This window comes from Lethenteron reissneri, chromosome 30 (genome assembly GCF_015708825.2).
Source record: "Lethenteron reissneri isolate LAM-NWPU_2019-01 chromosome 30, ASM1570882v1, whole genome shotgun sequence".
Classification (NCBI taxonomy): Eukaryota; Metazoa; Chordata; class Hyperoartia; order Petromyzontiformes; family Petromyzontidae; genus Lethenteron; species Lethenteron reissneri.
In genome coordinates, this window is record NC_083808.1 from 7,217,348 (window position 1) to 7,239,073 (window position 21,726).

At 42.5% G+C, this 21,726-nt stretch overlaps 1 protein-coding gene across 1 annotated transcript in view; it reads right to left on the reverse strand.

Annotated features, from left to right (window-relative positions):
- Positions 1–18,343, reverse strand: part of FAM107B (family with sequence similarity 107 member B) — a 31,075-nt gene extending 12,732 nt beyond the window's left edge. The window contains exons 1-3 of the mRNA XM_061562960.1: positions 17,971–18,343; positions 14,764–14,935; positions 2,834–3,002 (exon numbers count right to left, since the gene is read on the reverse strand). Of these exons, the coding sequence (XP_061418944.1) occupies positions 2,834–3,002; positions 14,764–14,935; positions 17,971–18,045 (416 nt within the window). The 5' untranslated portion in view covers positions 18,046–18,343. The remainder of the gene's footprint in view (positions 1–2,833; positions 3,003–14,763; positions 14,936–17,970) is intronic.
- Between the last annotated feature and the right edge of the window lie 3,383 nt (positions 18,344–21,726).

Genomic DNA, 21,726 nt, shown 5'->3' on the forward strand with positions numbered 1-21,726 from the left:
TATTTTAAATTAAATATGAAAAAAAAATTCCTAAAAAGTGGAAAATTTTTTGGAAAAAGTTTTTCACGAAAATAAATTGTCACGCACAACGAGTCTGTGTGCAAAATGTCAGCTCGATTGGATCACGGGAAGTGGGTTAAAAAACGACCGAAAGATTTGCACGGTCGTAAGCGCGCAAGCAAGCAAGCAAGTGAACTTAATATAAAGGATTTTAAAAAATCGTGATATACTTGGAGATGTGATTTACCTGCTGCACAAATGTGATATAAATGCCGACTGCGATGGAAGCTGTAACTATGTACGTACGTGTGCTGAACTTCTTTCGCACCGCACATAGCCAGCCGTGCTAATCGGAGGTGTTATATGAACAGTCATTGGCCAAGAGTTACCAGCAGTCGCATAGATTTAATATAACCACTGTACAGTAGTTTATATAATCAAACATATGATAAATAGGGTGTGCAAGTATTAACATATAGCTTGCCAACAGCGATTGTTGGCAGCAAGTAATGGGCACCTGTGCCTTCGTGATGTCACCAATAACCACCAATCCCGAGTGAGACAACCCATAGCTTCCAATGTGAGGCTCTGGCCCTGCTTTGGCATGGCCAATGTGTGTGTGAGGCCACATTTGCACAATACACAGAGTGACTTTTTTCTTGCAGGTGTGGCAGTTTTGATGTCAGCTAAGCCTGTTGGAACACTATTCAATTGTCCTTACGATGAAAAGATGAAAAAGGAGATTAAGGAGGTTTGGTTTTTTTTAATATCCCTACAGCAGGAAATGAATAAAGCTCATTCAGTGTGTGTACAGGTTGGTGCAGATGTCTTGTGACCCCCATTTAATTCTCTAAAACTTTTACTTTTTTCGGTAAGGTTGATTTAAAATCAGGTTTATTAGACAGGGAAATTAATGTACAAATGATAGCTTGTGTTGCCTCTGAAATGTCGTGATTTTTTATTTGATTTTTATTTGATTTTACTTTTATTAATTTAAATTTCTTACCTACGTGACTTTACCGAAAAAAAATCTAAGAATATGAATCATTGCAGTCACGAAAGCTTCAAATCTAGAATAAATGATAAGGGGTCACAAGACATCTGGACCAGCCTGCACAACTGCCAACGCTGAGTGCTGTATTCCATACGATGCAGACAATATAAAAACAATGGTCTCAACAGTCTTACGCTGTCAGCTATTGGTCTATCTCTCTACACTCGCGTCCATAGCAGAGCTCCATCTCCACACTATAATTGCTTTTACCTTAAGATTTGTGAAACATGATACTCCTCCCCTTTCTGCATTATTCTGATCGCAGGATGTGGCTGTGCAATCTCGAACGTCTAAATGCCCGCGCTTCGGAAACAACGTAAGAGGACGCCTGTGTTATGCTCAATAAAGAAAGTCATTCTGAAATCGATAGGAACCCGTCTTTAAAATATAAAAAAAAACATCCACGGTTAATTATTTGTTGCTCAAAATGGTTAACGTAGCCAAGCTCGCCTTTGTCTACTCGTGTTAAAGCTTGTAAAGTGTAACCTTTAAACTTTAAAACAACTTTCATTCGACTGAGCATGTTCAAACTGCGCAGCATTCTTCCAAGGACCAGTTTTTCAGGTCCTGGTATTTTTCGAATACCTCGTTAACAAGGGTGCCTCTTCTCTCTCTGTTCATGTTTTGATTTTCAGTTTGGTTTGCTGTTTAATTATCAAGCCATTATTATTTATTTTACTGCTTTATCCCCAAAAGTTGCATTGCTTCGGTAAGTTCATATATTATGTAGTGATATATTACGTTCAATATACAATCATAACGATGGAAAGCAAGAATTCAATCCAACTGCATTCTAATTAACCATGTTACTATTAAGGATACAGATGTGCATAGAGAGAGCACCTACGAGCAAGAACGGCTGAGGAGTTTGATGACAAGGATGGTGGCATAAGCAGGATATATCCCATATTCTTAGGTTTTTTCGGTAAAGTCACGTAGGTAAAAAATTAAAATTAATAAAAGTAAAATAAAATAAAAATCACGACGTTTCGGAGGCAACACAAGATTCCACCTGAAGACGGAAGCTTCTGTTGCCTCCGAAACGTCGTGAGTTTTATTTTATTTTACTTTTATTAATTTTAATTTTTTACCTACGTGACTTTACCGAAAAAACCTAAGAATATGAATCCTTGCAGTCACGAAAGCTTCAAATCTAGGATATATCCCAACATAGAGTCCTGGGTTGGGTCGAGTAAAGCGTGTCGGAAACCCGGCTTTCCGAACGATCATGACGCAAACATGACGCCGGGAACACGATCTGCACCCAAAAGGCATGCCGTTAAAGCAGCACAGTTCTGACTCGTTGTGCGGGTACCCTGCCTGATGCAGGACGCTAACCGATGAGGGTACAGCAAGGGATGTGACAAAGATGATTCCGTAAGAGTATGAACTCACTTGATGCAGCAAATCTGGCTGTGACGGTCCCACCTGATGACGAAGACTTGTGTTGCCTCCGAAAAGTCGTGATTTTTATTTTATTTTTATTAATTTTAATTTCATTTTTTGACCAACGTGACTTTACCGAAAGAACTAAGAGTAAGAAAACACACCAGTTGTACGCGCAATGTGAGCAGTTTGACGAGAGATTATGACGTTCAAGAGAGATGGAAAGCATCTGTCACGGGTATAAACCCTCGGTTATGAAGACGACGCGAGATAGATGGATCAGGTTACACCACGCAAGTGCATCGATACTCAGAATTACAGAGCGGCGCATTCCTGCCTCTTTCAGGACACAACTTGAGGAGACTCCTTGTGTGTTTGTTGACTGTAACTTACTGTTTTTGGTTCATGATGAGTTCCCTCGTGAGCTCCTTGTAGCTGGGCGAGGTGTGGAGGGGGCTCATCAGCTTTTTGGGTTTGATGAGGTCTGGGCATTCATCGGGGTAGTCGGGGTCACTCATGGTCCTCTGGCGAGCACGCTTTTGCAGTACTTCATAGTCCGGAGCTACGCACAGACAACAAGGGCAAATGATGCAAAGCAATCACTCACACAAAGAAAGCAATCACTTACAGAGATGAAATAATCGATATTCCCTGAGTCACTCCAATGCTGGATGAAGGCATCCCTATGCCTTCTCATTGATGGGGGGGGAGGGGCTTGTATTACTCGTCAGTATTCTCTCGTTATTCACGAATTTGCTATCCGCAATTTTGGCTATCCGCGAATCGCACCGGGAACTCTACACGACTGCATTGATAGACAGAGAGAAAGTGATGAGATGAAGTGACGCGAGAAAGTGATGAGATACAGTGATCAGATCATTTTCACGTATTTAATAGCTTGTTTACGTATTCATTTCGGGTAATTCATAACAACAACAAAAAACAGTTTTTCGTAGGTCAATATAATTATCCGCGAAATGTTCTATTCACGAGCATCTCCAGAACGTATCCCTCGCGAATAACGAGGGAGCACGACTTTTCAGCCGGTTGGCCAGTGCTGATTAGTGAAGTGGGGACGCAGAGGTAAAGAGGCTCGGACTGGTTAAGATATCGCTCGCCGCTGACATGATCCCTGTCCAAAAATAGAAATGATGCACAATGAATAACCTACAAGCTTCTGCCAGTTCACCGCTGGATTCAAAGCGTCCCCGTGTCTTGTCACTCACGGGGGGGGGGGGGGGGGGTTCCTGTGGCCGACTGTACTTCGCCACGCTCGTCAGAGTGGGTTGGTGTGTGAGGTGCCCATGAGCAACTCGGATATATTCGCTCACCGCTGATGTTAGCCACGGCTGTGAATCGCACCCAGACGAACAAGGTTCATAGTATGGTGGGATAAACAATGTGCCACGGGTAGAATGGAAATAATAAAATAAAAAAAATTTAACATAATAAAAAAAATATATTATATTCTTTTTTCTTTTTTTATTTCCATTCTACTTGACTTTACCGAAAGAACCAAGAAGATGAATCCCTGCAGTCACGAAAGCTTTAAATCGAAATTTAATGTGCCACAGCCTGGAAAAGCCATTGCTTTATCTACATTTCAGAAGAGGAAGTATGGGGAGTACAATATAGGCTCTTCTTGTGGTGCTCTTCATTAACGAACCTCTCGGGTCTTTGGCTTTGTGAGAGGTGTAGGAAGTTCTCAACTTTGCTTTAAAGACGCTTTTAAACGGGTTTGTTTTAAATATTTTACAGACCTCATAAGCAGTACAAAAAGTGTCAGGAAATCAAAGTTCTTTGACGAGAACCAAATTAAAACATATTTCGATTTAAAGCTTTCGTGACTGCTGGGATTCATCTTCTTGGTTCTTTCGGTAAAGTCACGTAGAAGGAAAATAATAAAATAATAAAAATAAAACATAATAAAATAATTCTCACGACGTTTCGGCCACAACGCAAGCAGCCGTCGAAGACGGCTGCTTGCGTCTTCGACGGCTGCTTGCGTTGTGAGAATGATTTTATTATGTTTTATTTTTATTCTTTTATTATTTTCCTTCTACGTGACTTTACCGAAAGAACCAAGAAGACAAATTAAAACAGTCAGTTTATAGTTTCAGTGCTGCAATGCAACCGATTGTCTACATCCAGAAGCATCGCTGTTCATTTGCAGCAGTTTTTTTCTTATTGTTGTTTGGAATCTTGGAAACTTTCCACTTTTGCATGCATATGTGCTACCACTTGGACAGCCGAAGAGATTGCTTATTTGCCTGTGTCAGGCATGAACGCCACACAATTTTAAGCAGGCAATGCGTTCCATTCACGCCCATGAATTTCGCAACACATGGAAAGCCACGCATTGGAAGCCACATTGCATGCACTGCCAACATACAAAATTAAACTATGAGTAGAATATAGTACTTGTACAATTTATAACGTGTGCTGTGGGGGTGAAACAAAAAAGTATATATTTATATATAACACCATGCTTCCTAATAGAATACATTATATATTTATATTCTTCAACAACTCGTACTGACCAATGTGTAAAAGTATGGCCAAACAAACCCATGACTGAAAGGTGAGCCCTTTATCCAGCAGTGGATTCACAAAGGGCTGTACATTATGACGTAAGTTTTTACAACAATAAATATTGTTGCAGTAAACTTCCACAAGGCTAAACTTCTCTTATCCGCACCCCCGATTAGCACGGTTGGCTACGTACGGTGCAAAAGAAGGTCAACGTACAAGGCTAGAATCCACTCTTCTTGTTATGCATGGGCCAGTGCTCATCTGTGCACATTCCTATTATCTACGTTGAGTATTCACAGAAAGAATAAGTTGCGCAATAAATTGCCTCTACAATCCGTGAGTAATAATGATAATTATTCGTTTTTGATATCGCGCCCTTCACGCCGTGGTGTCTCTGAGCGATTTAGACACGATAAGCGACTTGCATTAACATCCCATCTCAATCATTTTCAAGGACAGGTGGAATTATTTTTGTGGGTCGTCACAGACTATAAGACCAACTAACACCCCCCCCCCCCCCCAGACATAATTGCATATAAGAGGAGCGCTCCTATTCATATTCTTTGGGTCTTTCGGTAAAGTCACGTAGATAGAACAATAAAATAATACAAAATGTTATTAAAATTAAGTGAATAAAAATTATAAAAAAAATCATACAAAATAATGTAAATATAAAATCAGTTCTTGAGCAAGCTATCAGCATGTGGAGCGAAATGTCATACAATGTCGAATAATGCGGGCTAAGACACGTTTGCGGAGATGTGCAGCACAACTGTAAAGACCTGTTCAGTGGAAGGTCATTCGTTTTGGAATAAAACTGGTTTGGAAAGCTCGTTATTGTAGTCGGAGCAAATATATTACTTAAAAAAATAATTTCATCTCAGGTCATTGGAATATTATCCCACAAATAAAACTAACCGTTTGTACAAAATTTGATGTACAGAAGTAAGTAATGTATTTAGGGTTTACAAAATATTTGGTATATAATATTTTACAAATCATACTCCGTTGAATATAATTTGTCACTCTGAAAAAAATATATATATTATACGTGTGTTTACTTAAAATACACACACAAACTGAAATATTAATTGGTTGCAAAGCATTATTTTATTTTATACAAATGCACCTAACCCTGAATGACCATGCTATGATATGCACCCCTAGGGAAATTACCATGCAGAAGTTATCTACTAATTAATTTTCAAAATTTACCCCAAAGGGAGTTTTGTATGGGTTGCTAGTTAAACATGCGTGTATAGAAGGATGTCATATGAATTCATGCCACACAGCACTTTACAAATATAGTGTTTAATTACACACAAATAATGCAAAATGTGTTATTGAGTGGGGGAAATGTACAGTGTGTGAAAGAACATTTCGTGTCTGACGTAATCTTGTTATTTTTCAATCGCGTGCGATTTAACACATTCCTCCACACCAGTTGAAGGTCGGGGTGGCTATTCAAAGGGCTAAATAAATTTGACAACAGTTTTTATCATCCAGCAAAGAAAGGAGGCCATTCTCGAAAAAATATAATACTGCGTACTTTCTCAGTGCAGCCTGCATTCTCTGTGCGTCTCCACGCGAGTATGAAGCCCCATTATTATACAGCCCATGTTGTATCTACATACCTGGCAACCCACACGCTTTACCCGTATTCTTGTACAGGGAAATTGAGTTTTCAGGTCCATACGGCGTACAGTCGTTTCAATACGGGAAACACATGTTTTTTTATACTCTTTGGTTTGATCCTTGCAGTCACGAAAACTTCAAATCTATAAGGAAAAAAACACGTTTTTGTCTATTTGTTTGCGTCTCTCCCTTGTGATAGGACTTTGTCGGATGGTACGTTGAGATTTATAAGGGCACGAGGATGACCAATAAGGTCCGAATTCGTCTGTAAAAGGTAGGGCACAGATATGTATCTTGTTCCTCGTAAGTGATTACAGTCTGCATCAGGTTGTTGTGGCACCAAATGACCTGGAATAACTTTGGTACGTGTTTTACATTTAAATAGATTACGTGTTGACGGTGCTGCTGCTGCGTTGGAAGTTGCTGTGCACAATCACAACTAACAAAACAAATCGACACTTTCGTCAATAACACTGTGGCCTTCAAAATAGAAAGAGTACAAAAACACGCAACGTTTCGGGGAATGGTCCTACGTCGCAGAACCGAAAGAGGCCATGTGACTTAATGAAGGCCCATTGCCCAAAACGTTGCATGTTGTATGATTTGTTTTCTACTTAAAGGCGAATGTGTTGGGAGTGTTCACGCCTCATGACGGCGAGGTCAATCAAGACCTCTTGTCTTACCGGAAGGCAACGTAATGTTGGGACAATTTTAGTTAATGCGACAGTCAAAAAAATGATTCTGCGAAAAGACAATGATGTTCACGCGTTGTAAAACAAACGACATCGGCATGTAAATTGTGAGTGCACCTCTTGTGGTTGACAGTTCCTTTCTGGCTTAATGAGCCACAGCGTGTAACAATTGCAGACGTATCATTTTTTTATGTTGTGCAAAATCCTACGCCGTATAGTTCCAAATATAAACTATCACGGACAGTGGCAGATTATCACGGGCAAACTTACAAAATGCCTTTAGCAATGCGCTGGGGTGAATTACCTCTCGCACGAAATATCACATCACGAGACCAGCTTTCCCGAACGCTGGCTCGAGAACTGGCACAACCAGTTCTAATGATTTATACTCCGTGCAGAGGTGCCCCGTGTAATTATAAACAAGAGCCTGTCATGGCTTTGTATAATGAAATATAAGTAGTCACTCTGTTCGCGCGTTACACGTAAATGGATAAAGTAGCATAGTGCGGTACTCTTTTTACGATAACATTGTCCACGAGAACGGGTTGCAAATGTATATGAATTAGTATGTGCTCACGCGTAATTTCTTTATCCGAAACATACTTTAATAGTTATATAATGAAGTGAGCGTTTAGGTCAGAGACTGAGTCTCTATAAAAAAATTAACCCGTAAAAACAAAGTTTTTCACTCTAAATCCTTTATATGTGTGGCGGCTAGAGTCCTCTCGTCCTCTGGATTGAGATGGCTGCCACCTATGGGTCAGATGATTGTCTGCAGTATTAAACAATTGGTAATTAAGTATTTAACTTGTTTTCCCTAAACAGTGTAAAATTTTGGGAAAAAAATTTCACGAACATTAATTGTCTCGCACAACGAGTCTGTGTGCAAAATGTCAGTTCGATTGGATCACGGGAAGTGGGTTTAAAAACGACCGAAAGGTTTGCACGGTCGTAAGCAAGCAAGCACGCAAGCAAGCAAGCCAACTTAATATAAAGGATTAAAGAAACACGCCACTGCACAAACGTTAAGATCGTATGTTGGGTTTCTTTCGCACCGTACGTAAGCCAACCGTGCTAATCGGAGGTCAGAGGCAGAATCCGAGCAGGTAGCTAAGGGGGTAAGAGCCAACGGCTCGCTCATCGTAAGGTTGCGACTTACAATGCTGGTTGAGACATTGACTCGGCCCATCATCCCACTGGGTTCAACACATGTTGTACCACTTTGTGGGAAAATCAACAGTTCGTTGTCCTATGGTCATACACGGCCCCGCCATATGAATGTCGAAATCCAGAACTGTCTCAGGGCTATAAATAAGCGATGAGCACCGCGTCAATGATCATTTGAGCGGCAAATCACTCCAACTTGGAGAGAATAACCAGTGGGATGTAGACGTTGTTCTGAATTTTATGTTTTGAAGCTCTGGCTGCTGATGGTAGGAATGCCACTCAGGCAACGTACCTGGGCAATGTGTTAGTATTGCCAGAGCATTCAGAGTCCCCGTTTGTCGGTTGCGTAATGATGGACCACTCAAGACAATGCGTTTACAGTTAGCTATTCCCTCTTCGACTTATTCTTCTCATCTCGTGGTGTTTTTGTACCTCAGGAGGTAGCGTACTCTGTTCGGTAGCTAAGCTCTACAATATTAAAAAACAATACAAAGTCGAGTGTAGCATTTCTGTTTGCTATGAGGAAGATAATGCAAACACTTTGCTCCTTTCATCATTCTTGACATCAATGCATTGCGCTGAAGAAGCTCAAAAGGAAGCGACCGTCTGCAATGTTTGATTAGAAACATAATATCCAGGCTAAGTCATTGTCTCCAGGTGTGACAGCCAAATGCGGGCAAAAGAAGGGCATAGCGTTCCCAAAAGCAATAACATGGGTGGCTGCGAAGGCCCACTTAAGGTAAAAAGCCACGTACCTGCTACACAGCTTCTGATGCAGCATTGATGTTCAAGTATTACGATTAATTCCGGGGTTGCAGTGGCGTGATCATTTAAATAAGTTGGGTCTTGTTTATTTATGTAACAGGTGGCCATAATGTTTCATTTACTATGAAATGGATTCAATTGCTTATGGATATTTTCATTAGTGCATACACAAAGGCGTACCAAACTTGTGTCGTTATGCGACAAAACCTCGCCACCATTATATCTTGCATCAGCTGCGTGCGTGTGAATATTAATATTATTGGCTGCTTATTAATTGTTTAAACTAATTTTAAAACATATGGATATTGATTTTGCATTTAGATTTTTTTATATCTATAATATCGTGATTTTTAAGGAATGTATTGTTCAAAAAGTACAAACCCTGTGAGAATATTTCAAATGTTAATAATAATAAATATATACTGTACGTTATCCTTGAGATTTAACGGGAAAATTACATTTACAAGAAAAAATACCAACAATCACTAGACATTCCCAAGCCCGATTACACTATTGTGACATAAGCTACTAAAGTCAGATTTATAAACATAATTTCAGTTGTTCCATTGGATGGCAACAAGCAAGGCTATAAAAATAATACAAATGGTTGAGACAAATGTGAAAGTACATCACGAATCAGACGGAAAAGATCTTCAGTAAAAAAAAACACATGGCCATGATGGAAATGTATTACCACTGTCTCGCAACATTTCGCATTTCAAAAACACTGACAGCCACTAAAATTAGATGTGCATTGAAATGAGCCTCGCATAACGTGATCCATGCTTTGCATCGATAACGCTCAGTATTTGCATTTGTCCCAAGCTTAATGATCTCTAACACTTGTCAAATTATTTGGTGATGCTGCTGCATTGGTCATGGTACACAGACACAAATAACAAAAAATACACCACACGTTCATCAATAGCACCACCTTATAAGAAAGTATATTTAATAGGCAACACTTTGGGCAATGGCCAAAGCATAGAATATGTGCCGTAGAGAAGGGTAATTTCCTAAATATTTAAAGCAGTTTTCTGATTAAAATGTTGAGTTTTTTTTCAAACACTTATCTATTTTTTTTGCATACCGTATACAGTGGTAATTGACCAAGAGGCAGTATTATCAAAGAAGAATACTTTTTGACCAAAGATTACAATTAAGGGACTACATTGGCAGCAATTGACACCACTGGTGGACCATAGTTGACGAACAGCACATTAACGGATACCTGCATTGTCAAACATCAATGATGTACCACGTTGCTTCCAGAACAAATAGAGTATTATACCAATACTTAAGCATGTTATAGGTTTCAGTTAATTTGTCATCATCAGTGACAGACAGCGGTGGTTTAGAGTGGCTAACCAGGAGAGAACTTCATCCGTTCTATCATAGCTGCACACCCCAAAGGCTCATTAATGAAAAGCACTGCAAGAATTGACGATTGTATTTCCCATAATTCCTCTTTTAAAATGTCGATAAAGCAGCGACTAGTAACAGGCTGTGGCACATTGGTTATCCCACTGCACCATGAAACTAGTGACCCGAGTTCAATTTCCGGTGAAGACGAACCAGTCTTGAGCCACCCACTTCACGAACCAGCATGGGCCAGAGTGGTGAAATATCGTCAAATAATCCCAGTGACCAATTGCTAGGGATGGCCTTAATTCGGCAGTGGTGTGAAAATGGCCTGCACATTTTTTTTTAGAACACTACATGCTATATAATGCTCTTGGTTCTTTCGGTAAAGTCACGTAGAAGGGAAATAATAAAATAATAAAAATAAAACATCATAAAATACAATTCTCACGACGTTTCGGCCACAACGCAAGCAGCCGTCCTCAGGTGAAGAACAGGTCTGTCGGAAAGACAGCGTCTGAATGCTATATAATGGTTTAGCTATTCTCTTTCGGATTTATATAGTGCCCTGACCAGGGCGCTTCACAATGCGTTTTCGTTGTGTATGTCCTTCATTGGAAAACATTATGGCAATAGTTGAAATTTATTTGCGTACAATACTTCATCAGTCTCCATAAGACGCGACATTTGACACTACACGATTCTCAAGTATAACTCAAACACTTCAGCCCGACCGCATTGTTTTTTTCTGCATATAAAGAAGATGCATCACCTTAAGCATTAGCTTGAAATATACGCACGGGGTTTCATTGACCAAGTCGGTGACCCACAAAATATTTCATCTCCCGGCACACCACATTCAGTATACATATCGCCATGGCTGTATGTACTAGTTACATACTGCCAACCCGCTCCAGTTTAGCAGTGACCCACAGCATAGTTCAGCGAGAAATGAATCCCGATATATACGTGCAAATATGTTCAATTATACCTACAATGCAGTTAGATAATTACTATGGTGATAAAGCATTTTCAAGCAAGGCAATGTTTGCCTGCGAGTCTGTGGAAATATCACTGGATGTACCATACAAGACCCACCATTGTGACCGATACTTAAAAGTCAATTTCACAAAACTTGATGCAAGAAAAAATATACATCGGGTCCTGTTCATCCATTAAATCCTTATTGTAAAATCTGCGCTATTCTTAGCCAATTAATTATTATCAATGTCTAACCAAAGAAAACTAAGGCGTCCATACAATTTGACTTTTAAATATCCCGACGACATGAATTGAATCGGTGACAAAGCCTTTGCCGTTGTAGCACAAACGGCGTGGAACCACCTTGTTTCCTCCCTTCGTGTATATCTTCTTTCAAAACAAATCCTGAAGCAGAATATTAAGTGCTGGATACAGCCACATTTGTAAATGTGACTTGTAACTTTTATCCGTACCTGTGTATCGATAGTTCGGTGTCAATGCGCCATTTTATTGAACGGATGGCTGCGTGTTATCTTGGTGTGGTCTGGGTCTTTTTTGTTGTTGTTGTTTTTGCTGCCTTGTCCAAGCTTGATACATGGATTTATAAAATGATGCTGTATTTATTTATTTAGTGACCCACCTACTTTTTTTTCTATTTTGCAATTTTTTTTTTATTGTTCGCTGTTGTAACTTGCTGACCCGCCCATACTGAGCATCTGTGAACAAAGAGCTTCACAGCTCATCGGATTCCTCCTCCAGCCTAAATAAAGATTCTGATCCACTCAATGAATAACATCAGCCAGGAAAATATGTGCAGGTCTGGTGTATAAAAGAAAACAGGACGCGAGATTGTGCTGCAATTGCGGTCTTATTTTTAGAACATTGCTGCTCGTGGGAGCGCAAGAGCAGAAGTCTGGCAGTGCGAGGGATTTAAATGGGTAAGATGGCCTAAACGGAGAATTATCTGCAGGGCGTTCATGTGCTTTGTGGTTATCCTCATCCACCCTAAATATAACTTGAGGCTCAGTAACTTCAGAGACAAGCTCCAACGCATATCCTGCTGTTCTGTATGCCACATTCAAGAGCGGGCTCATGCCTGCATGCCCCACAGCTGCAAAAACAACAGGTTCAGCAGGAATGAGACATCAACAACAACCCCCTACGTACATCGTCCCCCCACCCCCGCTCTGCTGCATATATTGACACGATGATTTGTGGACTGTACGTATGAACATAAACGTTTGAACGTGCGTTGGACGGCTCTTTTGTCAATCCACTGCCGAAAGAGGGCCCTCCCCATGCCTCGATGGGGGGTCATTTGACCATACTTCACCACACTTGTCAGTGAGGGCTTGGTGAAGGCAGGGAGCATCGATGTGGGAGCATAGGAGTACAGCATCGCATTGGAATGTTATGCACTGCTCTCTGTTGCACACCACCATGTCGCCCCTAAGCCCTAAATATACTTGTTTTATGAACGACGGTCATCCATACAACGTCCAGACTCAGTCGCCGCTTAGCTTTCAATTTATGTGTCATTGGCGCTAAATGCATATCTCGTTACGTAAGTACATGTAGCCCTCACACTACGTGTTAAGTGGGCTATATGCATACGCCCAAATGTTTAAATGATTACAATTCACAGCCCTTTGTCTACCCAACACTGGATACAGTCCTCCCCCACGACTTATCTGTCACGTGGATCTGTGTAGCCATACTTCGTCATACTGGTCAGTCTGGGTTTGTTGCCCCTGGGTGAGGTGGATGAGGAGGTGGGGGTTCACCCAGGACCAGTGCAGATATCACACGCCACCGATGTTAGCTGTGGCTGGACACTGGATGTTTTGGCATGGCGCGCTAACCATACCGCTCACCACTTCTCTACCCTAACCTGCACGCATCTCGTTATATGTTGCAACAAAAAACGTGCGGATGCACCATACATCCATTAGGCACTCCCCTGTTGATGCTTGCAGCAGGGAACTGCATCGCAGTGCACTTTAATAAGGTAAAGACGGAGAAGATGTCATTTTGTGCTGTGAAAGATGCCAGTTTTACGTGAACGTGGACATAGCCCATGGTCCATGCACGTCACTGCCACCTCCCCATGAAAAATAAATAAACTGCCAGCGTCTGTTTATCCGGGCTAACATCAGAAAACCACACATTTGCATTGATTAACATGAACCCAAGACCACAAACTCGACAAGCCAAATGAGCATTGAGGTGGTGCTCATCACCTGCTTACAGGCTTGAGTCAGTGGTGGAAATTCCTCATTCGTATGCCGGCAGACTTGAGCACAAATTGGTACTCGTTTTACCGACTCCCATCTAGGATTTGAACTCGTAACCTTTTGGATTGTGGGCCGTCGTTCTACCGATTACGATTTTAATAATTCGATCTAACGACTAAAAATGCCTCCCATACTTACACAAAACGTTTCTGTCCTAATATGTAACTGAGCATTTACAAGGAAGAATAACTAAAGGCGAAATGCAAATATGACCATGACCCACAGTTGTTACATTTACTTGTGTGCAAAAAAAATGTGCCAGGTCCACAATGAGGGGCAACTTCTTGTTTACCTTCACCACCACCCCCACACCACCCCCATTAAAAAAGAAAATGCCAGGCGTGGAATGTGGCCTGGGCACGTGCGTTGATCAGTGTCACGAGCGGTCAGGTGACCTCAGCTCTGACGCACGCCAATTTCACCTGGAATTCATCTTCTTGGTTCTATCGGTAAAGTCACGTAGAAGGGAAATAATAAAATAATAAAAATCAAACATAATAAAATAATTCTCACGACGCTTCGGCCACAACGCAAGCAGCCGTCCTCAGGTGAAGAACAGGTCTGTCGGGAAGACAGCGTCTGAATGAAACACTATGTCTGTCGGGAAGACAGCGTCTGAATGAAACACCACCAGGCGTCTGAATGAAACACCACCAGGCTTGGAGCGTATATTTACGCTCCAAGCCTGGTGGTGTTTCATTCAGACGCTGTCTTTCCAACAGACCTGTTCTTCACCTGAGGACGGCTGCTTGCGTTGTGGCCGAAACGTCGTGAGAATTATTTTATTATGTTTTATTTTTATTATTTTATTATTTCCCTTCTACGTGACTTTACCGAAAGAACCAAGAAGATGAATCCCTGCAGTCACGAAAGAAGCTTTAAATCGAAATTTCACCTGGAATGTTAATCGTGTAGCGCTTGTATTTGTCGATATCCGCCACATCGGCTTGATCTGTGGTCGCGTTCGCCTCGCTCGCGACGGCCGCCGTGGCGGGAGCATCACCAGTGTCCAGCAATCCGGCAGCTTTGAGAAGTTCTGGAGGCGTGTGAGCCCTCAGTGACGGCCTCTGTTCAAAGCACGGGCAGCAAACGGGCGCACGGAAAGCTCACGCTGGGTTTACGCAGGCCCTAGGGGGCCGTCCATAAATGACGTCACGCGATTTTTTGGACGATTTTTGACCCCCCCCCCCCTTCTCGTCACACAGCATCACAAAAAGTCAGAGCACATCTCAAATGACGTCACAGAGCTCTACCCCCCCCCCCACACAAAATAAAACATGCTTCAAATCGCTTTGAACTATTGTCATTGTAGTGCGTATTTAATGTGGCGCTGTAGGAAAAAACATGTATTAAAAAGTCAATTTAATTAAGTATTAAGTAGAACGTGTTGTCTATATTTGTTTAAAGTTGCGCATTTTGATGTGACGTTCACATTTCTCACCCCCCCCCCCTCATCACACATCGTCACAAACGTCTGACCCCCCCCAGCCCCTAGGTGCGTGACGTCATTTATGGACGGCCCCCCAAGGCTGACATTTCGCACGGAAATTAATTACATCAACGATTCCATTACTCGCGCTCAAAAATGTAATAGCGCAAATTCGCGATTGATGACTGCAAGTGTGTTCGCATTCCAATGTTTCTTAGCACCAATAGTTCAATGTGAAAATATCAATACATTATTCCCATTAAATGTATCAATATATTTATTTCCATCCATTTTAGACCACCATTCCTAAAATAGTAAACGTCGAAGTGTTATTCTTTAAATGTCTTGTCTCCTTGCATAATTGGAGGGTTATTTAAGAGTGGAGGGTTATTTAAGAGTGATGTGTCCTGCATGAACGATAGGTCACATTTTTTTCCCTCCATCGTCGAGCGGAACATCCACTAAAACACTGTCACTGTGTCTAATGATGTTTTAATTTTTAAAAGCCTGGGCGATAGTCTCATATTTCAGCAAATGTTTGGGCAAGATGAGCAAGTCTGTTTTTTTTTTAAAGCCTTCAATTGACTTTGATTTAGTTTGGCAATGAGAAACATTGCCACTCTTCATTGCCACTGCAACAAAGAGAGTCTTGCAGCGCTTCGGTCGTGTCGGTGTTAGCTTCCAGAAAGCACTTCCCCCGGAACCATTTGAACCGTGGAACAGGCTTTGTTCGGTGACTTCCAAACACTTTTCCACCCTCGCTCGGAGTGGAAGCTTCTCGACGAGTTCCCAAACGTGTCCTCAAGTGACCTCACGGATTGGCACTGTCCAGCTCGGCTGCCCACAGGGAGGCTTTCATGCACGGCCCCTCCGATGTGTGCTGTGAGCTTGTTTGGGAACGAAACGACCGTCACGTGAACGGAACGCAGGAACTGAAGAAGCGCCCAGAACACGGAGCATTTCACCGCGTTCCAACCCGAAAACACCTCGGAGGAATGTTTAATTTGTTTGCATTTCACAACACGGCGTTCGAGTCGTTCTATTACCTAGATACGTAGTCAGAGAGGTTGTCAAAAAAACGCACGCAACATAAACTTAATATAGTACTTTAACAAAAAGCACATCAGGGAGAAATTCAAAGTAACAGGAGTTGTGTGCAATCAAAGTAAGTGTGCAAAAACCAACCCTTTTACACAAAAAAACACAGATTTACGTCAATAAGCACATACTTTCCCATGCTATGAGTCTCTTGTTCCGAAAATAACATTGATCTTTGGGGAATTACGTGTCCATGTTTTGGTAATGTTAACGGTCATTTTCAAGTTAAAATTCACATGTACATTTTACAAAAACAAACATTTTAACGTTACTTTTGGAATATTTCCCAATGTTATAATTGGATGTGAGAGTGGCCCACGCACGCTTTCGTGTCTTTCAAGCGCGCAAACTCTCCACTAGCATCGTTGCAGATTAACGCGGCAACTTTTTACAAGAGATCTTCATCAAATACACCATCAGCCATGATCAATTTACTGCTGGATGACATCGTCCCCCAAGCTGCCGCCACCTCTCGCTACTTGTTGTGTTTCGTTCGTTGTCCTCCCCCCGCACCTCCGATTAGCACGGCTGTCTACGTACGGTGCGAAAGAAGTTCAACACGCAGTACGTAACAAATCCACTCGGCGCCGACTGCACTCGAGTCGATTCCATCGCTCCATCGCCACGGTGTGGGCGTCGCGTCTCATCATCGAGCTATGAACGTAACGTCTATATATTGTTAATTAAATTTGCCTGGCAACACACGCAAAACACACACAAGCCTAGCAAGCGCATTGCACTAACAGCCAAACGACGCGCTCCGTCGAACTCGATCATTTATTTTACGCGTGAAAAGTGCTCGCAAGTAATGTGGCATGTCCAATAAGGGCACACGATGTGAGAGCAAGTGCACGCCACCACCAAACAGAGCCGCCCCCCCCCCTACGCTATAACGATGAAAAGAATACATTATGCATCGGTGGGAAGAAATTTAAAAAAAACACATTTGCATTGACAAACGTGCGCAAATAAGGTCGATGCAAACCTAACCGTAATTAATGCACGCTAATGACAGTCGCTCCGTTCTATTGTGGAGTGTGCACCGTGCATTCACAAACTCCTATGACATGATCCGCGAGACCCTTTCAAAGTGAACAAGCACGGCCTCTGAAACTGCACAAAGGCACTTGTACATCAAACACCATGTTAATATGTCAATTACACGGCGTTCGACCGATTCAATTCATCTCTTGAGTGATTCCATTCGTTTGCGTTGTAGTTATTCACAAAGGTACTACTGCACGCGATTAATTATACACCGCAGCAATACATTGCGCTTCAGATGATCGTAAGGGCGCAATGCGCAGTTTACTTTTACACTGCGATTAAGATGATCGGAAGGGCACAAATGCGCAGTTTACTTTTACACTGCGATTACGATGATCGGAAGGACGCAAATCCGCAGTTTACTTTTACATTGCGATTACGATGATCAGAAGGGCGCAAATGCGCAGTTTACTTTTACAGCTGTTCGGGATGACAATCGCCAATAGGCAGAGTTGTACAACAAGGTGTATACGGTGTACAGATTGTGTAAACAGCAGCAGCAAGAGATACAAACAGAGAGCTTCTTACTTTTTTCAGACTGGCGTTGTTGTTCTTTTCCTGCGCTTCACGCTTCGATTTCCTCTTGCTATTCGCGGTTCCCATGCTGTTGGCTTTTTGTTTCAAAGCGAGCCTTTTTTTTTAGTCTCCTTTAAAAAAAATGTTTTTACAATTTTAAACTTTCTTGCCTGCCAACCAACAACCCCGGAGCAGCAGTCGCGTTTCAAGTGTGCCACGACACCGTCGGCCGGACAGAGGTGGAAATGGGCACAAAATCCAAGCGGCGTCGAAAACTTAAAAGTTTTTTTTTGAAAACTCGGCTCAGCTTCGGCCCAACCGTGATGAGACGACGAACGGACGGCAAGAATCGCGGATCATTTCTCGGCAGAAGTTGTTTTCAGAGCTGCGGGGGCACGGACTAAATAACCAATCGCTGGAATGCTCCTCCCTTATCCACCCCCCACCACCACCTCCTGTTACCTGCACTACAGGCCGTGACTTGTCAATGAGGACCCATCTAAGTTGGCCACGCAGCCAGCCCCGGTGGCCGGTTCTCTCTCCGCCCGAACCAGTTTTGTGCAGTGTTGACAGATTGATGGCCGCGTCAGCCCGGTCGTGTCTACGCGTTGCATTGTTTGACCCCAAGCACGCCCGTCTGTGATCGACTCAGATCCTGTCTGTTGCTCGCATTCACAAGATTGTATCGTTGTGCACTGACATCACGTGCAAAACAAATCTCACATTTTAACTTGGTAAAAAAAAACACACACACACGAATCTACAATATTAAAAAAGGAAATCCTACTTTGGAAAATAAACATAGGCGGAGAAAAATGTTAACCATCTATGATTTGCTGATGGGGGTAGTCTTTATAATAACCGATGGAAATTAACGGAAATAAATAATTGGAGAATTTACTGTAACAAAAAAATAATGCTGCAAAGTTGGGCTCAAGATTAATATTGTACTGTATAAGCAAATTGAAAGGTGCGAACGAAAATGGGCAGAGGAAAATATGTGGCATCGACGCTACTGGAAAACAGCAAGGTATGTATACCCTCTGAGAATTATTGAAATCAGATCAGAATAACAGTGGTGAATTAAAGATTCGAGCAATAGCAAGTTGTAGTGCTTTTGGAAAATTCGATCATGAAAAGCAACGTATCCATGTGCCTGTAGGTAAATGTTTTCAGTCAGTGCACAATACCTCCTATGATATCCGAATTGTAAGCACGGCCACCCGAAATTTAATGATAAAACAGCTGAAAATTGCACGAAAGAAGCAAAGAGCTGTGCATTGTTTGGAATTACACTGAGATACAGAAAGAGATGCGTGGCTCAGAGTACAAATTCATATCAGATATATGGAATGGCAGCAAAAAGGAGTTAACATGCTCCAGAGGAAGCCCACCGAGGAGATGGAGAAATGAGATCACCTTAAATGCAGGTGTAACGATAGACTATCAATGGAACTGTGAGGAATGGTGAAGACGTGAGGAGGCCTTCATCCAGCAGTGGACGACTCGTGGTTTATAGCAAGGGAGGTACAATAATGTGACCTGTACCTTTGCATTTTCCGTCACTGTGGGCCTCTCCTACACTGTATTTTAAGAGGCCCTAATGTGGTTGGAATTATGGATTGATTTCGATATATGCATTCCAAACAATAACATACTTCAGAAATAGCCGCTTTATATATATTTTTTTGGCGCAAGTATGAACCTACCCATCATAGCGCCGTTTCCTTCATGTGTTGTCAATGGTGGGACATTGTGTACAGCGACCTTCATGCCCTTCCGTAATTAAGATCCAGCCCAGAGTGAATTGTCTTTTTAGCCGTCAATTGCCCAGAAATAGGCTAAGCATAGGTGAGTGCATAAACGGGGCTGCATGTTCCAGTTAATTAGGTGTAATTTAATAACGCTGCCACGGTCAAATTATGGCTGAACATTTTATGTGTATCCACGGAGACGACGGAAAACACAAATTTAATTAGTTGAATGTACACATCGGGGGAGGAACAGGCGCTGCCGCCGTGTAAATTATTAGCACACTAGACTTGCGATCAAGATATCGACTTGGACATCGGTTCGATCTCCCAGCGTGGCAGTATAAACAATGGTGAAATTGTCTTAACCCCCCCTCCCCGCTCGCCTCTGTCCACATACATTAGCAGTGTAAACAGGTAACACCGCAGGTCGATCCGTGCTGTTACGCGTCAGTGCTGCCACCTTTTCCGAAATATATCCGGCCACTGTTACAAAGAGTCGGCTCCCTCTAGTGGAGGGCCTTCTGCTCGCGATCGCACGAGGAAGCAATTGCAGGGCTGCAACTTTGCTATTTGTTCCATTACCATTAAGGGAGGATGGATACGAAACACCCTTTGTAAGCAAAGGCACATTTACAATGACGTCACCATGCCACTGCTGAACAATAAAAAAACATCTGTTCAATTACCTTGAGCATTGAATGCAAATGTTTGTCCATAATGCGTCAGTCACCCTTGCATACAGCTCTCCAGCAGAGCCCGAACAGGCTAACTGTGCCACTGGCTTTCAATTACAGTGTTACAAGACAATTTAATACATTTAATTTAACAATCAATATGCACTTTGTGGGTGTGACGTAAACCAAACAACATCAATTAATAACAATTATTGTTTCATGAAAGGATATTTAATGGCCAAAAAAATATATTCCACGCCTCGAAGTGAACGATAATTAGCTTAACTGTGGTTATTATGGTGCTTGTTAATGCCCAGCTGTTAAATATATTTATTACACAACCATACATTTGCCCTTGTTGAGATAGCGCGATTCAATGTATAGATTAATGAGGTGGGGTACAAAGCTGCGTTGTACGCAATTTACTCGAGCCGATGGGTTCAGCAATCTACAATTAACAGGTGAACACATTCTTGCGGAGGGAGCTGGTAGGAACGTTGGGTTGCTCGGTCAATGGCCAGGGTCAACGGCGGCGTGGTGTATTCCGCAAATTTGCCCGACTGTGAGGGCGGGCACAAGCCGGCGTGAGTAGGTTAAACGTTGAGTTTTATAAGGACACCACGGGGTGACCAGCCCCTCCCCACTCAGCCTCACCCTCCCCAACCAGCCCCTCCCTCCCCCCACCCAGCCCCTCCCTCCCCACCCAGCCCCTCCCCACCCAGCCCCACCCCTCCACCCCTCACCCAGCCCCACCCTCCCCACCCAGCCCCTCCCCACCCTCCCCACCCTCCCCACCCAGCCCCTCCCCACCCTCCCCTCTCCACCCAGCCCCACCTCTCCCATTTTTGGATTCACGACGGACGGACACAATAATCCCCTGTGGGCTGGTGGAACCAGGTGGTTCCTACCAGTAAAATATGATGGCCGTAACTCACTCCACTGCTGGCAGAAGGGTCTCCACTAGACGGCGCTCCAGAGAAATCCATTTAGAGGGTACTTAGGTCTACTCTTCCACACTGGCCAGATGTCTTGCAAGAGGTGGTGGTGGGGAGGGGGATATCCAAACTTCATCCCACCTTTGGTGTAGTTATGTATTCTATTGCGTGAATAGACAGAGGTGGGCAAATTATAATAAAATACATGCCCGTTGTTTAAATGGGAGATCCCATTGGCGACCTCTAGACTGCAACTCTAGTGTGCTAAACCATTGCACCACGGTAGCATCACACACACACATATCAGTAAATCACAAATGCAGGATGATAAAAACGTTTGTTTATCGAGTGAGACACCTAAAACAACGGAGAACACACAAAGCACCTCGCGCATAGGGGCCAAAA